This window comes from Portunus trituberculatus, chromosome 25 (assembly GCF_017591435.1).
Source record: "Portunus trituberculatus isolate SZX2019 chromosome 25, ASM1759143v1, whole genome shotgun sequence".
Lineage (NCBI taxonomy): Eukaryota > Metazoa > Arthropoda > Malacostraca > Decapoda > Portunidae > Portunus > Portunus trituberculatus.
In genome coordinates, this window is record NC_059279.1 from 4,416,357 (window position 1) to 4,439,097 (window position 22,741).

The 22,741-nt window shown below is 39.4% G+C and overlaps 1 protein-coding gene across 6 annotated transcripts in view; it reads right to left on the reverse strand.

Moving 5' to 3' along the window:
• LOC123508992 (signal transducer and activator of transcription 5B-like) overlaps positions 1-22,741 on the reverse strand; it is a 42,230-nt gene that overhangs the window by 12,325 nt on the left and 7,164 nt on the right. For 2 of the 6 annotated variants that reach the window (XM_045263101.1, XM_045263102.1), the window contains exons 2-17: positions 20,720-20,859; positions 20,213-20,372; positions 19,732-19,824; positions 10,542-10,710; positions 10,103-10,209; positions 9,451-9,656; positions 9,079-9,237; positions 8,483-8,717; positions 7,874-8,026; positions 7,281-7,409; positions 6,936-7,051; positions 6,516-6,630; positions 3,713-3,890; positions 3,392-3,608; positions 2,831-2,953; positions 2,200-2,262 (exon numbers count right to left, since the gene is read on the reverse strand). In XM_045263101.1, coding sequence (XP_045119036.1) covers positions 2,200-2,262; positions 2,831-2,953; positions 3,392-3,608; positions 3,713-3,890; positions 6,516-6,630; positions 6,936-7,051; positions 7,281-7,409; positions 7,874-8,026; positions 8,483-8,717; positions 9,079-9,237; positions 9,451-9,656; positions 10,103-10,209; positions 10,542-10,710; positions 19,732-19,824; positions 20,213-20,372; positions 20,720-20,859 — 2,363 coding nt within the window. Of the gene's footprint in view, positions 1-2,199; positions 2,263-2,830; positions 2,954-3,391; positions 3,609-3,712; positions 3,891-6,515; positions 6,631-6,935; positions 7,052-7,280; positions 7,410-7,873; positions 8,027-8,482; positions 8,718-9,078; positions 9,238-9,450; positions 9,657-10,102; positions 10,210-10,541; positions 10,711-19,731; positions 19,825-20,212; positions 20,373-20,719; positions 20,860-22,515; positions 22,673-22,741 lie in introns of those variants that run through there. The other 4 variants (XM_045263103.1, XM_045263104.1, XM_045263106.1 and 1 more) reach the window with 4 other exon arrangements.

The window sequence follows — 22,741 nt, forward strand, 5'->3', positions numbered from 1 at the left end:
CCTATTACGTGTGTCTTTTGTGCGTCCAGGTAGGCAGCTTATGTACTATTCTTTATCCTGTATTGCCACAACTACAGCTTTCAAATATCACCAATGAGAACAACTTCAATACACTTGGGTTCTACATGGATGACTGCTGGTAGCACTGAAAAGCTCGCAGTTAAGTAAGGCATTTGTGGGAGCTAAGGAAAACATTGGTTATTGACAGTAATTTCCCTTCCTTCCTACCTCAAGTCCATTAGCTCCCATTTCTTCTGCCAAAATGTTTCAATCTCCATAACAGCAGCACCTAACCAATGCCAATTTTTAAATGTGTGTGTGTGTGTGTGTGTGTGTGTGTGTGTGTGTGTGTGTGTGTGTGTGTGTGTGTGTGTGTGTGTGTGTGTGTGTGTGTGTGTGTGTGTGTGTGTGTGTGTGTGTGTGATACGTTAATTTACTGGTGCCATAGCAAGTATACATTGTAGAATCAGGTAATATAAACAGAGAGAGAGAGAGAGAGAGAGAGAGAGAGAGAGAGAGAGAGAGAGAGAGAGAGAGAGAGAGAGAGAGAGAGAGAGAGAGAGAGAGAGAGAGAGAGAGAGAGAGAGAGAGAGAGAGAGAGAGAGAGAGAGAGAGAGAATATCCAGTAATTCCTGTCTATATCTACATTTAAGGCAAATATTTACTATTAGTATTTTCTTTCGTACTCATTCCTCTAAATGTATGAAAGATATTCTTAATATTTTTACAGTGATATATATTACCAAGAATGAATGTTTGTTTTTCAAATAACAGTAAATTTTGTATTACATCATTACACTGGAGAGAGAACACCTTTCCTCATCAGTTTTTACAGACACAAACACAAGAAGGACAGATGCTGTAATAACATGTGAAGCAAAGCAGTACATAAATTACAGCAAAAGAATTATTTATCATTTGGTCTACATAAAGGAACATTAAATAAGAAGAGATTCACATAAATAAATGTAACTGGACTTTGGTCAACTAAAGAGCCTTCACTGGTAGAGAAATATGTAGAAAAACAGTTTTGAGTTTCTAATACCATAACTACTTTTCACTGATATCACTTAAGTAAATTAATGTCTTGAAAATAATCTAATAAAATAACAATTATCATATGCAATACATTGTGTATATATATAAAAATTTTATGACTTTTGTTTTTAATTAATTCACAAGATTCTTTCATGTGAAGTGCTGCAGCTTGATGCCAGCACCACTTGAGCATCAATTGACATTGCAAAATTTGCTGCAATCCCTTAACAGCATGACACCTGCTAGCATGACAGTATAAAAGATTTCTGAAACTTTCACCCAATATCTGACATGCAATGTTTCAAATGTAGGGGGAATTGAGTCAGAGCATTGCTGTATAAAAGTTAATTTACATGTCTTAACTAGATCAAAGTAAGTAGCCTACACTGTTCCGCCAAGCAACTCTCGCCCTCCAAGCATGTCTCCTACAAACTTGGTGGATATAATGTGCGCATGTCTTGATGAATCAACCTGGAGAGACACAAGCTTGGTGGGCAAAAAGATGTGGCGGACAGCAAGGCAAAGATGGCCGGGATAAAATTTTGTAAGTGCTTGTCACTGTAGAACTGATAGGGTTCCTAGTAACTGATGGTGCATGTTGGATTCACAGAGCATTGCAACATTCCTGGGCTGTTATCCTCACCCACCAGGTTACTTAGATGATTTTAATCAGTTCTACAATGTACAACTATGTAAATAGCTATACATTTCACCCTTCTCACCTATATCAATAAAACTCACAATACTCTTCAGATTATCAATCAGAGCTCAGAGAAGGTTTGAGAGCAATAATAAGTTGTGGGGTATTACATACTTACAAAAATATGTGATGTCATCATAAAATTACCTCTGTTCTCTGAAATATAAACTCTTAGTGCACACAAGCACAGACACTAGTACACAACACTACTGGGTATCACACTAAGCTATGATGCAGCCTCCGATATGTGAGGGAAGGACCCAAGTCTTTGCCAGCGGTGAGTGCGGCACAACCAAGACAACTCAAGGCAGGATAAAATGTAATGACACAAACAGCGAGACATCACAGTGGATTTGCTGCTGTTAATTTTGATTCTTTTTGTGCATAAATGTTATATAACTAGTTTGATAACATGATGGATGGCTTTAGGGATTAATGAGAGGGATGTCACTCCAACCTACGGGAAGTCTGAGAGGACATTGGCTGCGTCAAATAAAGGAGAATCCAACGAAGGCTTTTGGTCACTGTAAAGGAATTGTTTGCTTTTCAGAATCAACTAATGACCATCCAAAAAATTGCATTTCAAACAGAGGCAAAAACAATTCAAGTAGAAAGCTAAAAGACATATGTAGCACACAATAACATCCACTAATCACTATCTCAATTCTGAATTACTTTAATAAGCACAGTTACCATAGGAAAAATAGCTTCAGTATAGGTAGTCCCTTCCGTCCTGTTGGTGTCTCAATTTCTGACGCAATCCTAGCCCTGCAATATGCACTATGACCAATTTTCATACATGATCTGTTTGCTACAGGCTGCCAATCAAAGAATGTGCTGAATTTCAGATCAGTGGCCACTTCATAAGCAGGGAAGGTCATGTCTTCTGAGGGTGCTTGTACCTCATCTCTGATTTTTTAATGCAAGTCTTACAGTGACAAGTGACAGCATAGATATAATCCTTCTGAAACCCCAATTTTTCTGAAGCAGTTTAATAATTTCCAGGGATCAAATTTCATCTGCAAGACAAAATTCAATTATCAATCCTAACCTAACCCAAAGAATGAAAAAAAAATATATATATATACTTACGTGGAAACACAGTCCGAAGGATTGGAGCTGACAGAGGGAGGGTCACCTAGGCTTGAGTCATGCATGGGGTACATGGGTTGTGGAGTATTGGGGTAAGATTCTGTTGAGCCACGTCCTGGCCACCTGTAACACCAAAGGTAATCAGTGGAAACAGTCTGTACTTGGCATAGATATGTACATATGTGCAACAGAGATAAAGACATAAAAGATACAGTAACATCCAACTAATTTCATCATCCTAAGTACCTCTATAAATACTGAGCTTTTGATAACACCATTCTCAAGTGTGGTACAATTCAATTCAAGCCTGAACCCCTTGTTTGTAGGTGAAGCATACCAGCTTCTACATTACCAGACCATATACTATAGTCAATTCATTACCTACTTTCAAGACACTTTGCTGATGAAAAGGGAATTATTCATTTGAGAACACAATGACAATATAACAACTGACGTCATAAACACAAGTCTGTCATAATACTAAGCATACTGGCCACTTCCAGACCTAACAATCCTAATCACTAACAGCAGAACATACTCAGAAGTGTAGTGGTGACTTACCCTGGGACATGGGTAATGAGGTGAGGCTTTACATAACCATTGTTGGTGGGATGCTCCCCTATGGGAGTATAGTACTTGCCAAACACCTGCTCTTTAGGGATATTTGGGTATAGGTAGAGGAGGTACTTCAAGTCTGCAATCACATCAGCCAATGGACGGATGGCAAAGGATTTACTGGTGAAGGGCTGCAACATGAACACGTCCCTCTGATCACCAGCTGGAAGGTAAGTGAAGTAATCATGAAAATCATGTAAAATGAACTTGTCTGTCCAATCACAGATCCCAAAGGATGTCCAAGAGAACATAATGCTCATGAAGTACCTTTACTAGTGTCTTCATACATCCATGCAATTGTGACTCCTCCAAGTTCTGAGTCAGAGAATCGCAGGAGAAAAGTGCCAGACTTGGAATTTTTCAACATTTCTTCAGCAGGTCGCCGCCCCACAAAGCCCATGATGGAGCCATCGTTCCAGGGCTGACGCAGGTGTTCCTTGGTCACCTGCAGGAAACAAAATTCATATATAAAATAGGGCCCACTGAGGTGCCAGTCATAATGAATAACCAAAATAAGAGAAGAGTCACATCATGTTTTATCCTGAACATAGCAGAACTAAACCTCATCTTTATATTTCATAGCTCATCTTTCCTTCCCTTGTTGTGAGTGTATCAAGTAAATATGAACATATATAAAGTACAGATAAGACCCTTAAAAATTGTAATGTATTATTCTCTCCTCTGTAATGATTCCATCTTCTATCAATAAACTGTTAAATAATTAAACTATAGTACAAACTAAACACTTTTTAATAAATAATGCCCAAAGCTTTGTTTAATGCCTTCACTACCATCTAGCTCAGCACTACACTACTATGAGCCACTATACCGCCACAGAGCACCAATCCCCACAACATGACGCCCACCTACACACCATCACTTCCAAACCTATTTCCCATTGTAGTTTTCTTTTATATACATTAGGCATATAAAAACAACAATGATAATAAAAATTAATGATAATATAGGAAATCAAATAAACGAAAAAAACAAAAATTAATGAAAAAAATAAACACTTCATCAAAAAAAAATAACAAAATGTCTCTCATGCTCTTGCAAACACAGGTACTGCATCACTTATCCCCGCTGCTGCTGCATCACCGAAGATTGGCAGAGTGTCAGGATCAGCGTCACCAAAAACACCTGCCATTAGCTCCCAGCCTGAGTCAACACTTGGCTCTATAACACCTAAAAATTCACTGTCCCTTTCCTCACTTTCCTCCACCAGGTCAGAGTAAATGCTAATCTCACTACCTTCCTCACTGTAGTCATTATCAGTTTCCTCGTAGGTATTCTGAGCCAGAACTAGAACCACCGTTTTCCTCCATTTTTGCCATACAAATGTTCATGATAGGCAAAAATTACCAGGCTATAAAAGCAAGAGATCCATAGCACTAAAAGTGACTTTCAAAGCAACAGTAAATCATTTCAAATCAACGACAGAGCATGAGATGCTGCAATGTCACTAATTAGCTAGTGTATTTACCTAGTTGTAGTTTTACAGGGCCTGGGCTTTATGCTTGTGTGGCCCCATCTCCATATCTACACTTATCCAATCTTACTTTAAAACTATGCACACTCATTGCAGGCACTACTTCTTCATTCAAACTGTTCCACATCTCAACACATCTTTGCGGGAAACTATACTTTTTAATATCTCTTACACATCTTCCCTTCCTCAGCTTCTTACTATGCGATCTTGTGCTTCGACTGGCATGTTCTTCTCTCAGGATCAGATACTCATTGTCCACTTGGTCCATTCTGTTTATCAATTTATAAACTTGTATGAGATCCCCTCTCTCCCTTCTCTGCTCCAATGTTGGAAGATCCATAGCCTTTAGTCTCTCCTCATATGTCATCCCTTCAAGTTCTGGGACCATTCTTGTAGCCATTTTTTGTAGTCTCTCCAGCTTCCTTATGTGTTTCTTTTTGTGAAGGATCCACACTACTCCTGCATATTCCAATCTGGGTCTTATTATAGTACTTATCAGTTTCTTCATCATTTCTTTGTCCATGTAGTGAAATGCTATTCCAATATTCCTTAGCAAATTATATGTCTCTGAAAATTCTATCAATATGGCTTGCCGGTTGATTATTTTCTTCCATCGTCACTCCCAAATCCTTTTCCTTTTTTACTTTCTCCAGTTCTACTCCATCTCCCATCTTATAGATTCCCACTGGTCGTCTTTCACTCTTTCCCATTTCCATGACATGGCTTTTGTCCACATTGAATTCCATCTCCCACTTTTTACTCCATTCCCAGATCTTATTTAGGTCTTCTTGCAGTATTTCACAATCCTCTTTTTGCTTTATAACTCTGCACAGTTTCGCATCGTCCGCAAACAGATTTATGTAGCTCTTCACTCCTTCTGGCATGTCATTTATATAAATGAGAAAAAGTATTGGCGCCAATACTGACCCCTGTGGCACTCCGCTTTCTACTGCTCTCCACTTGGACTTCATATCTTTGACTACCGTCCTTATTTCTCTACCCCTCAAATAATTTTCTATCCATCTCAATGTGTTTCCTTTTAAACCACCCTTCTCCTCTAATTTCCACAGTAACCTTGCATGTGGCACTTTATCAAATGCCTTTTTAAATTCAAGTAATTACAATCAACCCATCCCTCTCTCTCTTGTACCCTATCAACTATTCTAGAGTAGAAACTCATTAAATTTGTTACACACGACCGACCTTTACCCTGACTCCTGTTTTGCATGTGTGTGTGTGTGTGTGTGTGTGTGTGTGTGTGTGTGTGTGTGTGTGTGTGTGTGTGTGTGTGTGTGTGTGTGTGTGTGTGGGGAGGGGGGAAGCTTTACCATACCAGTTACTAATACCATGTCTTATAGGTAACACAAACAGAAATATGCCGTCTAAAATGAATAAGTTTGCTCCATCACGTATAGTAGTATGTGACGGTATATACTAAGTGACCTCCATAGCACATAGATGCCTATGGGATGGCAGCGAAGGGGTTATCTTTAAGAGTGGATGCAAGAATGTTAGAATTTAAGAAAATATGTGAAACTGCAATAAGCTCTCTAGTCCCTATATGAATTGACACATTACCTTCATGACAGCAAAGAACCATTCCCAAAATGTAAAGTTGCGTTCTGATAGAGGCTCCTTGCAGAACTGTGACCAGGACAGCATCATATTTGTGAAATCTTGTAATTGGGGACTCCTGCAAATAAGAAATGCTATGAAAATCATGAATTTTTTACATTGGTTTTCTTTAGAGATTGAATAAAAAACTAAAACTATCAATTACTGCAAGTACGGAACCAAAAGTATCAGCAATACTGATGAATCAATAACGTGAAAAAAATAATGGTTAGATAACTGATAACCCAATATTGTTATGAAGACATATCATCGTGACAATCTATCACAGTAACGCCCACCAATAGATTGGTGCATGACCTGATTCTCTAGGCAATGACTGAATAATGATGAGTTGTATAAATCATTGTCTTAAATTTCACACACCTGTCCAATCTGAAGGCCTTCCCAGCCAAAAACCTTAGATTATCTTCTGTCAATCCTCGTCCTGTGGCAGACTTGAACTTAGCATCCAGCATGTCAGCAACTTGTGGCCAAGGCACCTGGAAAGCAGTGCATGGTTAAGTATACCCAATGCAAGCACTGTGATGAAACTCAAAGTGACTAATAAATTCTGATGAAACAGAATAAAACCTCAACATTTCATTTAGTTAAAATCAGCATCCCATTTATCTCTTAAATTTTAATCATATTCCCTAAATCTCTAAACTTGAATAAAATCAGACACAATGACAATGAGCACTATATAAATGAAAATATGACATCATTCACCTTGTCAGGTACTGTAAATGGTATGCGACCCTGCTCAGCAAATGCATTATCCCAGGACACCGTTGCCCAGGCATGGGGCTCCTGATTGCCGTGAACAATCACCACAACAGGCAACGATAGAGTCCACACCTGGAAAAGAGTTTTATCACTCACATAGAAATATTCACTGGAAGCCATAGCCCTCAGATACCCCACAAAGACTATTTTACCATTTTTAACAATGTCCATTAAAAAGCCACATATCCATTACAAGAGTTCAAGACAGCAGCAGCTGACTGCCTCCCACAAGAATAGTGGTGAATGTGCTGGAATGCTTGTGATCACAGGAAGCCAGGAAGCCAAGAAAGGCCAAAACAGAAACCTCTCAATCCACTTTACAACTGCATATTCCATCCCTCTCAACTTCCTCCATCTCTTCTGTCTTCAGTCTTCCCACCTCCTTTCCACTTTTGTCTATTTATCATCCTTGCCATTTCATTTATTCCCCTTCTCCATAAGTGACCAAATCATCCCAAACCTCAACTGAATCCCACGACTACTTCTCAGCATCAATCACAGAAACAATTCAGAATTACAGGAATACAATTACTTACTTGGAAAACCAGTTCACCACCACCAACACTGAACTGTGACTGGAAGAGGAGGGAAAACTTCTCGTCCATTACTGATTCTGTTCCTTTTTTCTCAGCCCTTTTAATTTTTCGAAGCTGCATGTTGCGGAAGCTTACAGAGAGTTGTCTTGAGCTCTGCAGGAATAATGCACAGAGTTTACTCTTAAGCTGCCACTTACTTTAGTAGAAACATAGAAATTAATCTATCTATTTAAACACCAGGCCAGCAATCCTACATGGGGTAGCCCACACAAAGAAATATACCTGGTATAAAAAGAAAAAATGAAACTCATTTGTAATACCATCCTCATTGACTAAATATGTCAACTGAATAATGAGCATTAATAATGATACAGAAAAGATAGACATGAAAGAAAGGCTTCTAATATGACAATCATAAATACATGTCACCAAAGTTAATTAATTTGGGTCCTACACATACAAAGAACATAGTAATTGCATAATTTCAAAGGAGACTAAAGAAATTACTGTTGGAACACAGTACAGGGACACAGGGACCCATGAGCATCACTTCCAGCAAAGGACAAAAAGGTAAACACATAATGATTCACAAAACCATTGACAGCTTACCTGGTGATACTCCATGGTACCGGTATTGTTGAGAATTTCTCCTGACATCTCGCCTTTGCTCATCTGGTCATTTTTTAGCAGTGCATTGGCCTGTGCTTCACTGATGATAGACACTCTTACTTGAGGTGGGGTCATGTTCACATTAAGCTTACCCCCCACTAACAGTCTGACCGTGGCAGAGAATCTGGTGTTTGTCTTCATGACTTGTGGAGGTTGCTTTTCAATGATAAATGTGCTGTGGACCAATTAATCATATGTAGTCTTACCATTACTTACTACAATACCTGATCTACTTTTCCATGTCCCTTAAATTAATAAAAATATTTGTAAGCATAAAAATATATCAAATCTTTTAGGTGTGCACAAATTAATGGATGAATGAATGATCACACCATGCCCCAATCTAGTCAATAATTTATCTATTCATTCACACCCTCAAAAAGCCAAGTTATCTGTTCTATCTACTGTGTGTGTGTGTGTGTGTGTGTGTGTGTGTGTGTGTGTGTGTGTGTGTGTGTGTGTGTGTGTGTGTGTGTGTGTGTGTGTGTGTGTGTGTGCGTGCGCGTGTGTGTGTGTGTGATGGCCAGTCCGCCCACCTGGTGACGAGTGAGGACAGCAGGCGGGTGATGTGTGAGTTGAGGGTGGGCAACATGTCCACTCCGCCATGAGGGGTTATTGGTATCTTGGTCTGGTGACGCTCACACTCCTTGATCTGGTGCCGGTTCAGCCATATAATTTCCGCCAAAGCTTCACACCTGGAAAAGTTTATACATCATTATTTCTACTCACTGTTAGAAAGACAAGTAATCCTTTAAAATTTATTATATTCATGTGTTGGTGTAATATATTAATTCTCTACTCTTCATATTAAAACAAGAATGACCACTAATGACGGCAGGTTAGTTTCAGTACATACAAAATGATTACAAGCACCACTACATTAACATGAAAAATTAAACCAAACTTACCACTCTTGTATGGTGTCTAGTTTGTTTCCATTGAAGGGTTTCCCATTGCCTGCCATCTGCTGTTCTCTCTTCCAGTTGATAAGTTCTTCGTCGAGTATACGTTGTTGCAGGATATTTAGCCTGTCAATGGTTCCTTTGTGCTTCTCTGCCAAGTCCATTCTCCTCTGCAGCAATCCTGACACCTGAAGACTGTCCTTCATTAGATACTGCACTCATGAAAACCAAACAACAAAGATCATAATCAAGGGGAGCCAGCAATTGAGATCTAAAGTTTTTATACATGAATCTATTGCTGTAATTTCCCCTACTACTTTGCTGGAATGTCTAAATGATCACATGGATGAATTTTACGATCCAAAAGTCCCTTCCAAATAATTTCTAGCCATCTCCTCCCTCAGTATATTTTCTAGTCATCATCTGCTCTTCAACATCACAGCTTTTTGATATCTTGGTATTTTTGCATACAAATGTTCTAATTCTGGGTAGAAATGTGGTGTACAAATGGCTATGTACACTCCAAAGAAGAAAGAATTTTGTTTTGAGGTACAGATAAAAAAAAAAAAAAAAATTAAAGGGAAACATTCCTTGCTGAGAGCACAAGTCAGGCATCATCAACCTGGATGTGAGAGTAAAGCCCACAAGAAGTAATTACCTTCTCTGTGAGTTGCTGTTCACCTAACTGCTTTCTTCTTCTCAGGTTGGTTTCCATCTCTCGGTTTTGTGGAGTTTTTTCCTGACTTTGAATGTGTGAAAGGTGAGCTGAAATGGACAATGGAAGCTATCAATATGCAAGTACAAGCTTGTTAACATTTTTCATTGCCCTAACCACTACCATGTATTTTGTGAAGAGACTGTGAGCATATCCCAGCTTTCAACAAGGATTAGTTAACTGAATGGTAACTAAGTAGTCTAATCTGTAGAGGATACTATCAAAAGGAAAAAAATGACAAGATATGTGTGAGGTCCATTATAACTCTTTATCATTCTTTTCCTACTCCTGATATGGTTTCCAAGAATACACTACTACATATCTCCCATGAACTTCACTGTGCACTATTTCAGTCTTCTTCCAAGAAAACTATAACACTTACCATTAATTTTTGTACAGTCATGGTACTGAAGGGCAAAGGACTCCTGCTCCTGCTCCAACTGCCTCAGTATGTCGGCCGTTTCTCGCGTGCGGCGATGCAAGATGTCCAGCTCATTGACTATCTCAGCACACGGTTCTATCACCATGTTGTTTTGTGGAGCACCAAGCATCTGCACCAAGAACACACAGTTACCTAAAGGATTTCTTATGCTATACTGGAACACCAAGTATCTGCACCAGGAACACACAATTACCTACAGTATTCCCTATGCTATACTGCAGTGCCAAGAATCTGTGATTTGCAACAGTAATACCACCGTGGAGATGATGGTGACAGGCCTAGAGATGTATCGATGTATCAGTATCGATATTGGCAGTATTGGCCCATTTAAGAAGTATCGGTATTGGCTTATTTCTTGCCGTTACTACCAATACTTAAAAAAGGAATAAATTACATCGTGTATCTCACTCTGCAAGTTATTCTGTTAAGCAAAACTTATATGTTTTATAGCAATGAAAATAAATTGATGATAATGCCAAATTATTTAGTATTATATGGTGTATCAAGTCCTTATTGAATAGTAATAGAATACATTCTTCGCTAATGAATCATTACTGCTACCGTACATGTACAAGACAGGTCAGCAGTGGACTCTGGGCACTGCTACATCCCTAAACTCAGAGCTATAGAGAAAGAAGTGGGAGGACAAGATTGCTCGCAACTTGCTCACTCACATACTAAAGACTTGTGCATTTATCTGCATTTTTGTGTATGTGTGTGTGTGTGTGTGTGTGTGTGTGTGTGTGTGTGTGTGTGTGTGTGTGTGTGTGTGTGTGTGTGTGTGTGTGTGTGTGTGTGTGTGTGTGTGTGTAGATGGGTGGTGTGTATTTGTATATATACAGACACACTGCAGTCTGCTGCTGTGTGTATGTGAGTTAAGGTTTGCCAGTTTTACCATGTTTTACTTGTTATCTATAGGATTTTATTTTTTCTGACAGGTAGACTATAAAATCAATAACAATTCTAGTTATGAGACAGTTGCATATTCGTATTAGTAAACAAAGACATTTACTTAAATACAGTGGTAGATGTTTCTTCTCGACTTCTGCTCTGTCATCTTGAATGCATTAGTTTGTGAAGAATATTTCAAATGCTTCAGGTGCTAGATTAACAGAATCATAAGTCATTGACTCCTAGGCTAAGCACATTGACTCCTAGGCTAAGCACTTAGGAACATTGAACTATATAAAAAAAATAATTTATATTTACTATTTCAATTTAAGGTAAAACTTAACAGTGTAGTTTTAGGTAAAACTAAATATTCTAATGCAGTGTCAAAAGGTACGACGAAACTTGAATTGATATTCATAATTTTAATATCAGGTAAAACACAACAGTGCAGTGTAAGACAAAATATTCTAATGCAGCATCTCTAAGCCACTCAAAAAAAGCACCCAGAACCAGCCTTAAAGTTTTGTATATAATGATTCATAACTGAAAGTTTAGTAAAGGCAACCCCCGCTTAACGAACGTTCACACAATGAAATTTCACGTTTCCTTTTACTACCATCTGCTTGTATAACGAACACCAAACTCGCTTTAACGAAATTTTAACCAGGTAATTTTTTCCAAGTTTGAAAGCCCCGCCGTATCACGCAAGCCGACAGGCTTTTGAATACACCAGCGCCTCTCGTGGACAAAACGCGCAACACTCACCCCCTACCCTTCCCAGCTCTTAGTTACAAACAATACCAGCATCAGGCAGCAGCTTGTCATCTAACGCCCTGCAACCAGCCCTGCAATGTCGCCTCACGTTGCTAAGAAGACCAGGAAGTCTCTTATTCTCAAAGTGAAGCTGGATATTATTCATAGACATGAGAGGCGAGACAACTAATAGCATTGCTCGCCACCATGGCTTGACTCCATCTACTACTGTCTAAACTATTTTCAAGTCAGCAGACTCTATTAAGAAGGCTGGTGAGACCTTATCTTGTTTGCAAGCTAAAAGAACTACCTGAACTCATGACTCTGCAATGGATAAAATGGAAGGCCTTGTGGAAATGTGGTACATAAGTTTTGTATGTGGTACAACGATGCGCCCTTTGTTTACATTCCACACGTTGTCAGCTAGCGTATTTCCTGCTCTATTCTCTCTCCCTTCATAAATTTAAGACCATCAACACTAAAAAGTTACTTACATAAATACATTAGTGTACATTATAATGACTTATCTTAAATTAAACTGCTTAAATGTTTAACTTCATAATTTTTACTTTCATTAAACCTTTTACTGTACTATGATACACTTTCGCTCTGTTTACTCTCAATGGAAGTTCAAGTCAGGGGTCAAACTTGTTATAATTGGTTAGCTTAACGAAAATTCGAGCAACGAACGTTTTTTTAGGAACGTAACCCATTCGTTACGCGGGGGTTGCCTATATATTTAATATATCTATTATATAGTTAATATTACTGAATAGCAAATATTTTCATTAACAAGGAAAAATATTCTCTCTCTCTCTCTCTCTCTCTCTCTCTCTCTCTCTCACACACACACACACACACACACACACACACACACACACACACACACACACACACACACACACACACACACACACACACACACACACACACACACACCGCGTAGTGTAGTGGTTAGCATGCTCGACTCACAATCGAGAGGGTCCAGGTTTGAGTCCCAGGAAGCAGCGAGGCAAATGGGTAAGCCTCTTAATGTGTAGCCCCTGTTCACCTAGCACTAAATAGGTACAGGATGTAACTCAAGGGGTTGCGGCCTCACTTTTCCGGTGTGTGGAGTGTGTGTTGTGGTCTCAGTCCTACCCGAAGATCAGTCTATGAGCTCTGAGCTCACTCTGTAATGGGGAAGACTGGCTGGGTGACCAGCATGTGACCATGGTCAAGAATTACACACACACACACACACACACACACACACACACACACACACACACACACACACACACACACACACGGTAGCTCAGTGGATAGAGCGCTGGCTTCACAAGCCAGAGGACCAGGGTTCGATTCCCCGGCCGGGTGGAGATATTTGGGTGTGTCTCCTTTCACATGTAGCCCCTGTTCACATAGCAGTGAGTAGGTACGGGATGTAAATCGAGGAGTTGTGACTTTGTTGTCCCGGTGTGTGGTGTGTGCCTGGTCTCAGGCCTATCCGAAGATCGGAAATAATGAGCTCTGAGCTCGTTCCGTAGGGTAACGTCTGGTTGTCTCGTCAGAGACTGTAGCAGTTCAAACAGTGAAACACACACACACACACACACACACACACACACACACACACACACACACACACACACACACACACACACACACACACACACACACACCATAGTGTAGTGGTTAGCACACTCGACTCACAATCGAGAGGGCCGAGTTCGAGTCCCGGGGCGGCGAGGCAAATGGGCAAGCCTCTTAATGTGTGGCCCCTGTTCACCTAGCAGTAAATAGATATGGGATGTAACTCGAGGGGTTGTGGCCTCGCTTTCCCAGTGTATGGAGTGTGTTGTGGTCCCAGTCCTACCCGAAGATCGGTCTATGAGCTCTGAGCTCGCTCCGTAATGGGGAAGACTGGCTGGGTGACCAGCAGGCGACCAAGGTGAATTACACATACATACATACATACATACACACACACACACACACACACACACACACACACACACACACACACACACACACACACACACACACTAACATGCAGGTGGCAGTGGAGGAAATCATGACAAGGAAAGGGATGCTGGCCAATGATAATGAACATAAAGAAATATGGATAAAAAAGAGATATGAACCTGGAGGAGAGGGAAAAAAGAGAAGCTGCTGAGAAATGAAGCTAAGGAAAAAAACAAGAAAAGGATGGAGATCAAGAAAAAGAATTTCAACTGGAGGTTTCTAGATATGAGACTAAAGAAGTGGTATCTACGGAAGAAGGAGGTCAAGGAGGAGGCAAGAAATTAAGAGTGACTTATACTAATATACAGTCTGCACGGATAATCACTGCGCGCCTCCGAAATGGGAGCGTTTATGAATGTAACGTACCATTTTCATTAAAAAAAACAAAAAAAATCAACACTTACCATAGTAATTAGTACTTTGTTGCATAGCCCCGTTTCTTAATGACCATTTGAAGGCGACGTGGCACACTGTCAGCAAGATTTTGAAGTTTCTTAGGATTAAATTCTTCCCAGCACTTTCGGAGTTCACTTTCTAGTTTAGGGAGAGTGGAGGTGTCACGCACATGAAGTTTGCCTTTAATGATGGCCCAGAGGTTTTCTATGGGTGAGATGTCGGAAGAATTACCTGGCCAGTCATGTATTCTCTGAATGCCACAATCGTCAAGCCACTGTGTTACTTCTCTAGTCGTGTGGTAGGTTGCTCTGTCTTGCTGGAAAATCTCCACATGTGTTTTTTCAAAGCACTCCTCTAGATGGTCATTAAGAAGTTCAAAATTCACAATTTTGTTAACAGTTGCATTTTTGGGGAGAATAACTAAATTCCCAACACCATGGTATGTAAAACATCCCCACACCATTAAACTTGGGGGGTGTTTTGTGGTCTTTTGCGTGTACCGGGGGTCGGTAGGGTCTGAACCGGGGCAACGGTACACTTTAGTTCGTCCTCCTCCACTTACACAGAAGGTGCTTTCATCACTCCACAGCACAGTGCGCCACTTTTCAAGAGGCCAATCTTTGTATTTCTTGGCAGACTTAACCCTCTTCTTCCGCTGGCGTTCATTAATTAGTGGCTTTTTGCGCGCAGGGTAGCACTTGTACTTAAGGTCGTGTTGCAAAGTTTCCTGCACAGTACGAAGTGACACATTAGAAAGAAGTCCTGGGTTTTGTTCTTTTAATTTCTTCACTGTAATGGTAGGAGTGATGTCAATTTGTCGTTTTAGCACATTCCTGGTCCTGCTACCAATTTTCTTGGATTTCCCTGGCTGCTTCACAGGAGCGGAAGCACTTTCTCCCGCCAGCCTTAAATCGGTGGACGAGGTTTTGTACTGTTCTAAGCTTCAGTTTTTTTATCTGACAAATTTCCTTATTGCTGTGCCCAGCTTTGTAAAGATCAATGATTCCTTGAATTGTTTTGGTATCTGTATGTGTTCCAGGCATTAGGTAATGTAAGAAAATAATGCAAAAACACTGCGTGGTAGGGAGAACCTAGGCAGTCACTTCAAACATATTCAAAACTGTCAACTGTCACCAGAGGTAAGGGGGGTGAGGGTAACACCCCCATACCCCCACCACTGAGTGGAGAAGAAAACGTGCATCGCTACCAGACACACGATTCATGCTGCTTGTATTTTTTTACATTACGGGAGGAGGTTTAAAGATTTGCGCGCCAAACACCGCTATAAGGACTACGGCGCAAAGATTATCCGTGCAAGCCTGTAGATGGGTTGTTATTCAGTATGTTGGAGGTTAGGGATTATTTGAAAGAGAAAAAGCCAGATGTAATGCGCATCATTGAAACAAAACTAAGAGCGGAGATCCATGTTAACTTTAAAGAAGAGAGACATAATAGCTGGAGTGGAGAAGAGACAGGAAAGGTAAAGGGGGAGGAGTGCTAATAATGGTTCGTGATAAAATATGTGTGGAGGATGTGCAATATGGTGAGGGAAAGGTGGAAGTAATCGGAGTAACAATCAAAACAGGAGTTACAAAAAAAAAAAAAAAAAAAAAATCATAGTTACATGTGCCACCAAAGACAAATACATAGGAAACATAAATATATGCAAAGAGAGGTGATTACGCACATAGATAATATGATAAGAAGGGATAAAAGAATACTTTTAGTTGGAGACTTTAACTGTAAAATATAAACTGGAGAGAGATGGAAGTAATGTATAATGCTGGACAATGGAGCGAGGAAGTGTTACACTTGACTATGGTAAATACAATGGACTAGTGGTTGGAGAAGTCAACAAGGTACAGGGGGAAAGAAGAACTATCGTTGCTTGACCTAGTATTCAAAAAACAAAACCACAGCCCCCTCCCAGCATACAATACCTTAGTCCAATGAGAAGAAGTGATCATGTGACATTAAAGCTGGAGGATGGGATAAAATACAGAGATGACTACAAAAAAGAGAGATTAAATTATGCAAGAACAGATTTTGAAAAACTAAAGAAATTTTTTGCTGATATTGAATGGAGAAACATTATGTACGAAAGGACAATACAAGGGTAATATGAAATATTCTTACAAATATAATAAAAGAGTAAAGAAATATAGAGTTTACAGTTAAGAAAAAATGCACGCTTGGTACAAAGCTAGATGCACAGAAGCTAAAAAGGCAAGATAAAACTTAGAAGAAACTCATAAAGCAGAAAAATGACAATAAGACAGCAGTATAAGGATGCAAGAAATAAATATATTAGAGTAACGAGAGGAAGGAAGAAACTTTGAGAAAGATGTGGTGCATAAAAGCGAAGAGCAACTGTTGGATCCAATTTGAGAAATAATTATAAGTTCACAAAATGAAGGGAAAGTTCCACTAGAATGGAAGAGAGCCAACGTAATACCGATATCTAAAGGAGGAAAGGCAACTGAGCCATTAAATTATAGACCAGTCACTTACAAGTGTTAAGGGAAAGCTGTGTGAAATAATTATCATAGAAAAATGGGTAAACATCTGGAAGAAGAAAAAATCATATCGAACAGACAATTTTAGTTTAGGACAGGATGGTTATGTGTGTTGAACTTCTTAAGCTTCTACTCGAAAGTAATAGAAGGACTGGAAAGCAGAGATGGATGGGTGGATACAGTATACCTGGACATAAAAAAGGCTTTTGATCAAGTCCCTTATTGAAGACTACTTTGGAAACTAGAGAACATAGGAGGATTGCGAGTAACTTTGTTAGAATGGACAAGGGATTATTTGAAGGACAGAAAGATGAAAACTGTGATCAGAGATACATTCTCATCTTGGGGTAAAGTAATAAGCAGAGTGCCACAAGGGTCAGTGCTAGCCCACATTATGTTTCAGATTTATGTAAATGACATTCACAATGGGGTAAACAGTAATACTAATTTATTTGCTGATGATGCAAAGCTGCTAAGTTATCAAAACCTGGGAGGACTGTTTGCTGTTACAGGAAGATATAAACAAAATCTATGAGTAGAGTAAGAAGTTGAAATTGGAGTTCAATGCCAAGAAATGTCCATAATGGAACTAGGAAAGAGCAAAAGAAGACTGGTATGGAACTATCTGATGGGAGAGGAACAAATAATGAAGACTAAAGAGGAAAAAGATCTGGGAGTGATTATACAGGAAAATCTGAACCCAAAAACACATAAGCAAGATATTTGGATTATCATATAAAATGTTGACTAATATAAGAGTGGCATTTCAATTCATGGACAAAGATATGATGAAAAAATTATCATAAGCATGATACATCCAAAGCTGGAATATGCAGCTGTGGTGTGGTCTCTGAGCTCTAAAAAGATATAAGAAGATTAGAATGGATACAGAAGATTGCTACAAAGATGGTGCCAGAACTAAAGGACCTAACATATGAAGAACAGCTGAAGGAAATGGGACTACCAACCTTACAAGATAGAAGAGAACGAGGAGACCTAATAACAATGTACAAGATAGTCAATGGCATTGAAAAGATAGACAAGGAAGACCTGGTGCTGGTGACAGAAGATAGAAGGACAAGAGGACATGTAAAGATCAGGATGAGGCAGTGTGTGAAGAATATTGAAACAGACAGTTTTCCACAAAGAATGGTGGAGAAGTGGAATGCATTGAATAATGAAGTTGTTACAGCACATAATGTGCATAACTTTAAGGAAAAATTGGATAAATGGAGACATGGAGACAGGACACTATGAGACCCGCTCAAACCCTGTACAATACAACTAAGTAAATACACACACACTGAATGTCAGAGCAAAGGAGGTCATCCTTGTCTACAGCTGTCTTCCAAATGGCAGGATTGCTGTCATCACACATAGTGATGTCTATTAAAATAAGGGATGGCAAACACATTCAAAATAACACAGGAAAGACAGAGAGAGATAATGATGTTATTCTGTGTGTGTTTCACTGTATGATCTGCTGCAGTCTCTGACGAGACAGCCAGACGTTACCCTACGGAACGAGCTCAGAGCTCATTATTTCCGATCTTCAGATAGGCCTGAGACCAGGCACACACCACACACCGGGACAACAAGATCACAACTCCTCGATTTACATCCCGTACCTACTCACTGCTAGGTGAACAGGGGCTACACGTGAAAGGAGACACACCCAAATATCTCCACCCGGCCGGGGAATCGAACCCCGGTCCTCTGGCTTGTGAAGCCAGCGCTCTAACCACTGAGCTACCGGGTGTGTGTGTGTGTGTGTGTGTGTGTGTGTGTGTGTGTGTGTGTGTGTGTGTGTGTGTGTGTGTGTGTGTGTGTGCTTCATCTGGCCAAATGTTCTGTGCACTGTTGGAGTCTTTCACTCAACTCAGATTGTTGGAATGCAATATTCGTACAAAATTCATAAGGACATTGAGCGACAAGCTACTCAACGAGCGTTCAGCAGTATTTATAAGTGAAGTGAATTTTTCCACCCATGGGCAAAATTGGAACTCATAACACTTAGTATGACTTAGTATTTCATAATAGGTAGTTCAACCTGGACAAATGAGAGCCAAAACATGTTCTTAGGATCAGAGAAAATTATACAAATAAATTAATAAATAAATAAAGATTAGCTATTTCTTTATATGGATGGTATGCTTTTTAGATTATAGGGTAAATGATTGTTCAGGACCACTCTTCTCATTTTTCACAAGTTATAATTTGTTCTAACATTAATAACCTAACTTATGTAAACTAACCAAGTATAACATATTCTAATCCAACATCATAACTAACCTATAACCTAACTGAATGATAATAATAATAATAATAATAATAATAATAATAATAATAATAATAATAATAATAATAATAATAATAATAATAATAATAATAATAATAATATCAAAATTGAAAAAAAAAAAAACACATACAATTGTGGGCAACACTCTTACAGACTGGTTTCCAGTGCCCTGTTATCAGTATCAGTAATAGTATCAGTATCAGTATTGGTAGTATGGCATAATATTAGTCAAAATTCTGGCATCGGTACATCTCTAAATTGGTCTTACATTTTCGTGTCGCTGGACTAACTGCAGCTCAGTCTTGAGGCAGTTCTGGATGATGCCCACTAGTATCAGTGGGTTGCTACTCAGGTAACGAGTCTGAAATATAAAACTCACTATAGATATAAAAACATTACAGTAGTATATACTAATATTTCAAGAGTACACAGCAAATTCTAATCATAAAAAGTACAAACAGTATGGTCATTTAAAGCACCAAAAATGAACATGGATGTGAGAAATGCAACGATTCAGCTACACAACAGTTAGTTTAGTCTGGCTACTGGTACATCAACTTTTTATCCTGCCAAAAAATAAAAATGCATTGCCAAGTTTAATTCCATTTTGTACATAAGAGATATTGAACTCACATTCTTAAACGAGAGAGAGAGAGAGAGAGAGAGAGAGAGAGAGAGAGAGAGAGAGAGAGAGAGAGAGAGAGAGAGAGAGAGAGAGAGAGAGAGAGAGAGAGAGAGAGCAAACAAACCTTGAACATGTTAGCAGCTTCATCAAGACGTATTCGGACCAAGAAAAGATCCTCATTGCTGCCATAATTGAGTGCTTTGTTCTCAATCTCCTGGATGAGCTGAGACACGAGGGAGTGAGCATATTGGCTATGTGACATATTCTCTGGGTCGATCTCATTCCTGAAAGTAGAGAATAATACTTACTACCTTTACAACATAATGAACAAAGATTGCTTCATGTGAGCAGAAATATATAAAATGCTGGTCCATCTATATTTCATCACTCAAGTATTTTCATGAGCAGGCAAATATTCAAGTGGAATCATGGAATACTGACTTCTATTGTGTGAAAAATGTGTCTTAAAACTATCTATATATAAATTAATAATACCACATTTATTCCTGTTTTTACATTCCCTCCTTGCTCCTTCTAGTTTCATCAAGAGTTCAGGTCTCAAAATAAAAAATATAATTCAAGTTAATATCAACAAAACTCAGTATAGTAATAGATTAAAATGTTGACTTACCATTGGTGCATTTTGTCTTCAATCCATCCTGCAAGGTAGTGTCGCACCTCAATGGGGAACTGTTCACCATATACATTTTGTACCTCACGGAGGGCATCTGGAGGCAACTGTTGAGCTCTATTCCAAAGGGACATTTTGGTCTGAAATGACAACAAACACATAAGACACTCTTCTATTACTATATGTATATCTAGTTATCCGACCAAACTTGCACTGACTGTTAGACTGCGCATACAAGACTACTGATCTGACCCACACATCAATGACCACGCCATCAATAACACAAACTTCCAACAAAGGAAATGAGAGAGGTTTGCTGGAGATTCATTCTGGTATGGTTAATAATCCTGCAATGGGATCAAGGAGATGGAGCTGCTATTCAAGGTTTTATGGGTGTGGTCACATCTAGTCCAGGTTAGACAGATACAGTCATATAGGAAAATAAGAGAAGCTGCAAGAAGCCAGCAGACCTATACATGGCAGTCCCTGAGTACCAGATGCCATGTCCCTTCACACATAAGCAGTCAATGCATGATGTCATCACAATCAATCAGTATAGGTGAAAGTACATAATAAACCTGGAACCTATTTTGCCATGACAAACTAATTATCCATGGCTTTGTTATCAAATACACATCTGCTCTGACACTCTCCTACACAAACCAAACTATAATGAAGTGTCTATCTTGAAGCAAAATACACCAAAAATTCTGTAAATTCCAGCCTTCCTATTTCAAACACCAAACGATCCTTACGAGTGATGGGATTGGATGTAGTAATGGGATGTGATCTCCATTAACATAAGAAGTGGAAGATTTATGGTCTGATCTCTCAATGTGGGAAGAGAAACTGCTGACTTGAAAATATTAGATGAGAGATAAAGCAGTCTTAGACACTGCAGATAAATTAAATGAGATGAATAGCTGATTCCACTCTAAGATGCTATAGGGAAACAATGTGAGAAAGATGACTTTACACAGATGCTGCAGAGAAATCACACGAGGCAAGGACATGATCACCATTCTCAGATGCTGCAGAGAAAATATATGAGATGAGAGATGATTTGGTTTGGATGCTGCAAGGAAATCATGGGATGAGAAATGATTCTACTCAGATGTTGCATTAAAAGTATACACGAGCAAATAGTTATGGTTTTGACGCTGCTGGGAAATTACATATGGAGTATGATTCCACTTTTAGATGCTCCAGGGAAAGAATTACAATCTAAATTCAAATATGTGTAGTGTAAGGTGCAAGTAACATAATGTCCTTACAGCATTATAAAATGGTAGTCAAAGGTGCAAGCCATCAAGCTTGCACATGACAGTCGCTAAGTGAAACATCGTCACCAAACAAACTCAAGAATTTAACTAGTATAATGAATGTCCATCTCAAATAGTTACAGCGTGTGGATGATGTGACCTTAAAACACGACTATTAACAAGCTCACAGTAACGAGAGGCATGAAATAATCACTGCATGGCACTATATGAACCAAAATACCCTACGTTTCCCCCCCTCCCCCATATTGCACTGCCATCGTCATGCAAGGACCAACTTCCTATGACGACTTATCTACTACAAACAGGCCTTCCTATAACATGAAGTGTACCTAACGTCATGTACAGTGATGCAGTGACACGTGCACAGTATCTTTATCTCCTCAAGGGCATGGAATTAAGGGAGTTTAAATGCCCTAGGGGAAAGAAATGTACAAATCTCAGCGAGTGTCTAGTGGTCATGACAAGGCAGCGGCATTCCGACCCTTAATTCTCACCCCCTCGTGCTCCTGTTACCTGTTTGTTGTAGTCTGGTGGTGGATCTGAGTGTGGCGGATGTTGTCACACCAGTATCTCAAAGGATATTATTGTTTCCAGGAGGTAAAATGCTCTCCCAGATCGATTCATCAAAACACACGCACGTTTCGCGGAATATTACACCTTATATGGCAGGCGGCGTCACGGCCACTCTGCCAAACCCCCCCTCATATATCACCGTGTTCTTTATTCCTCACCCCTCATG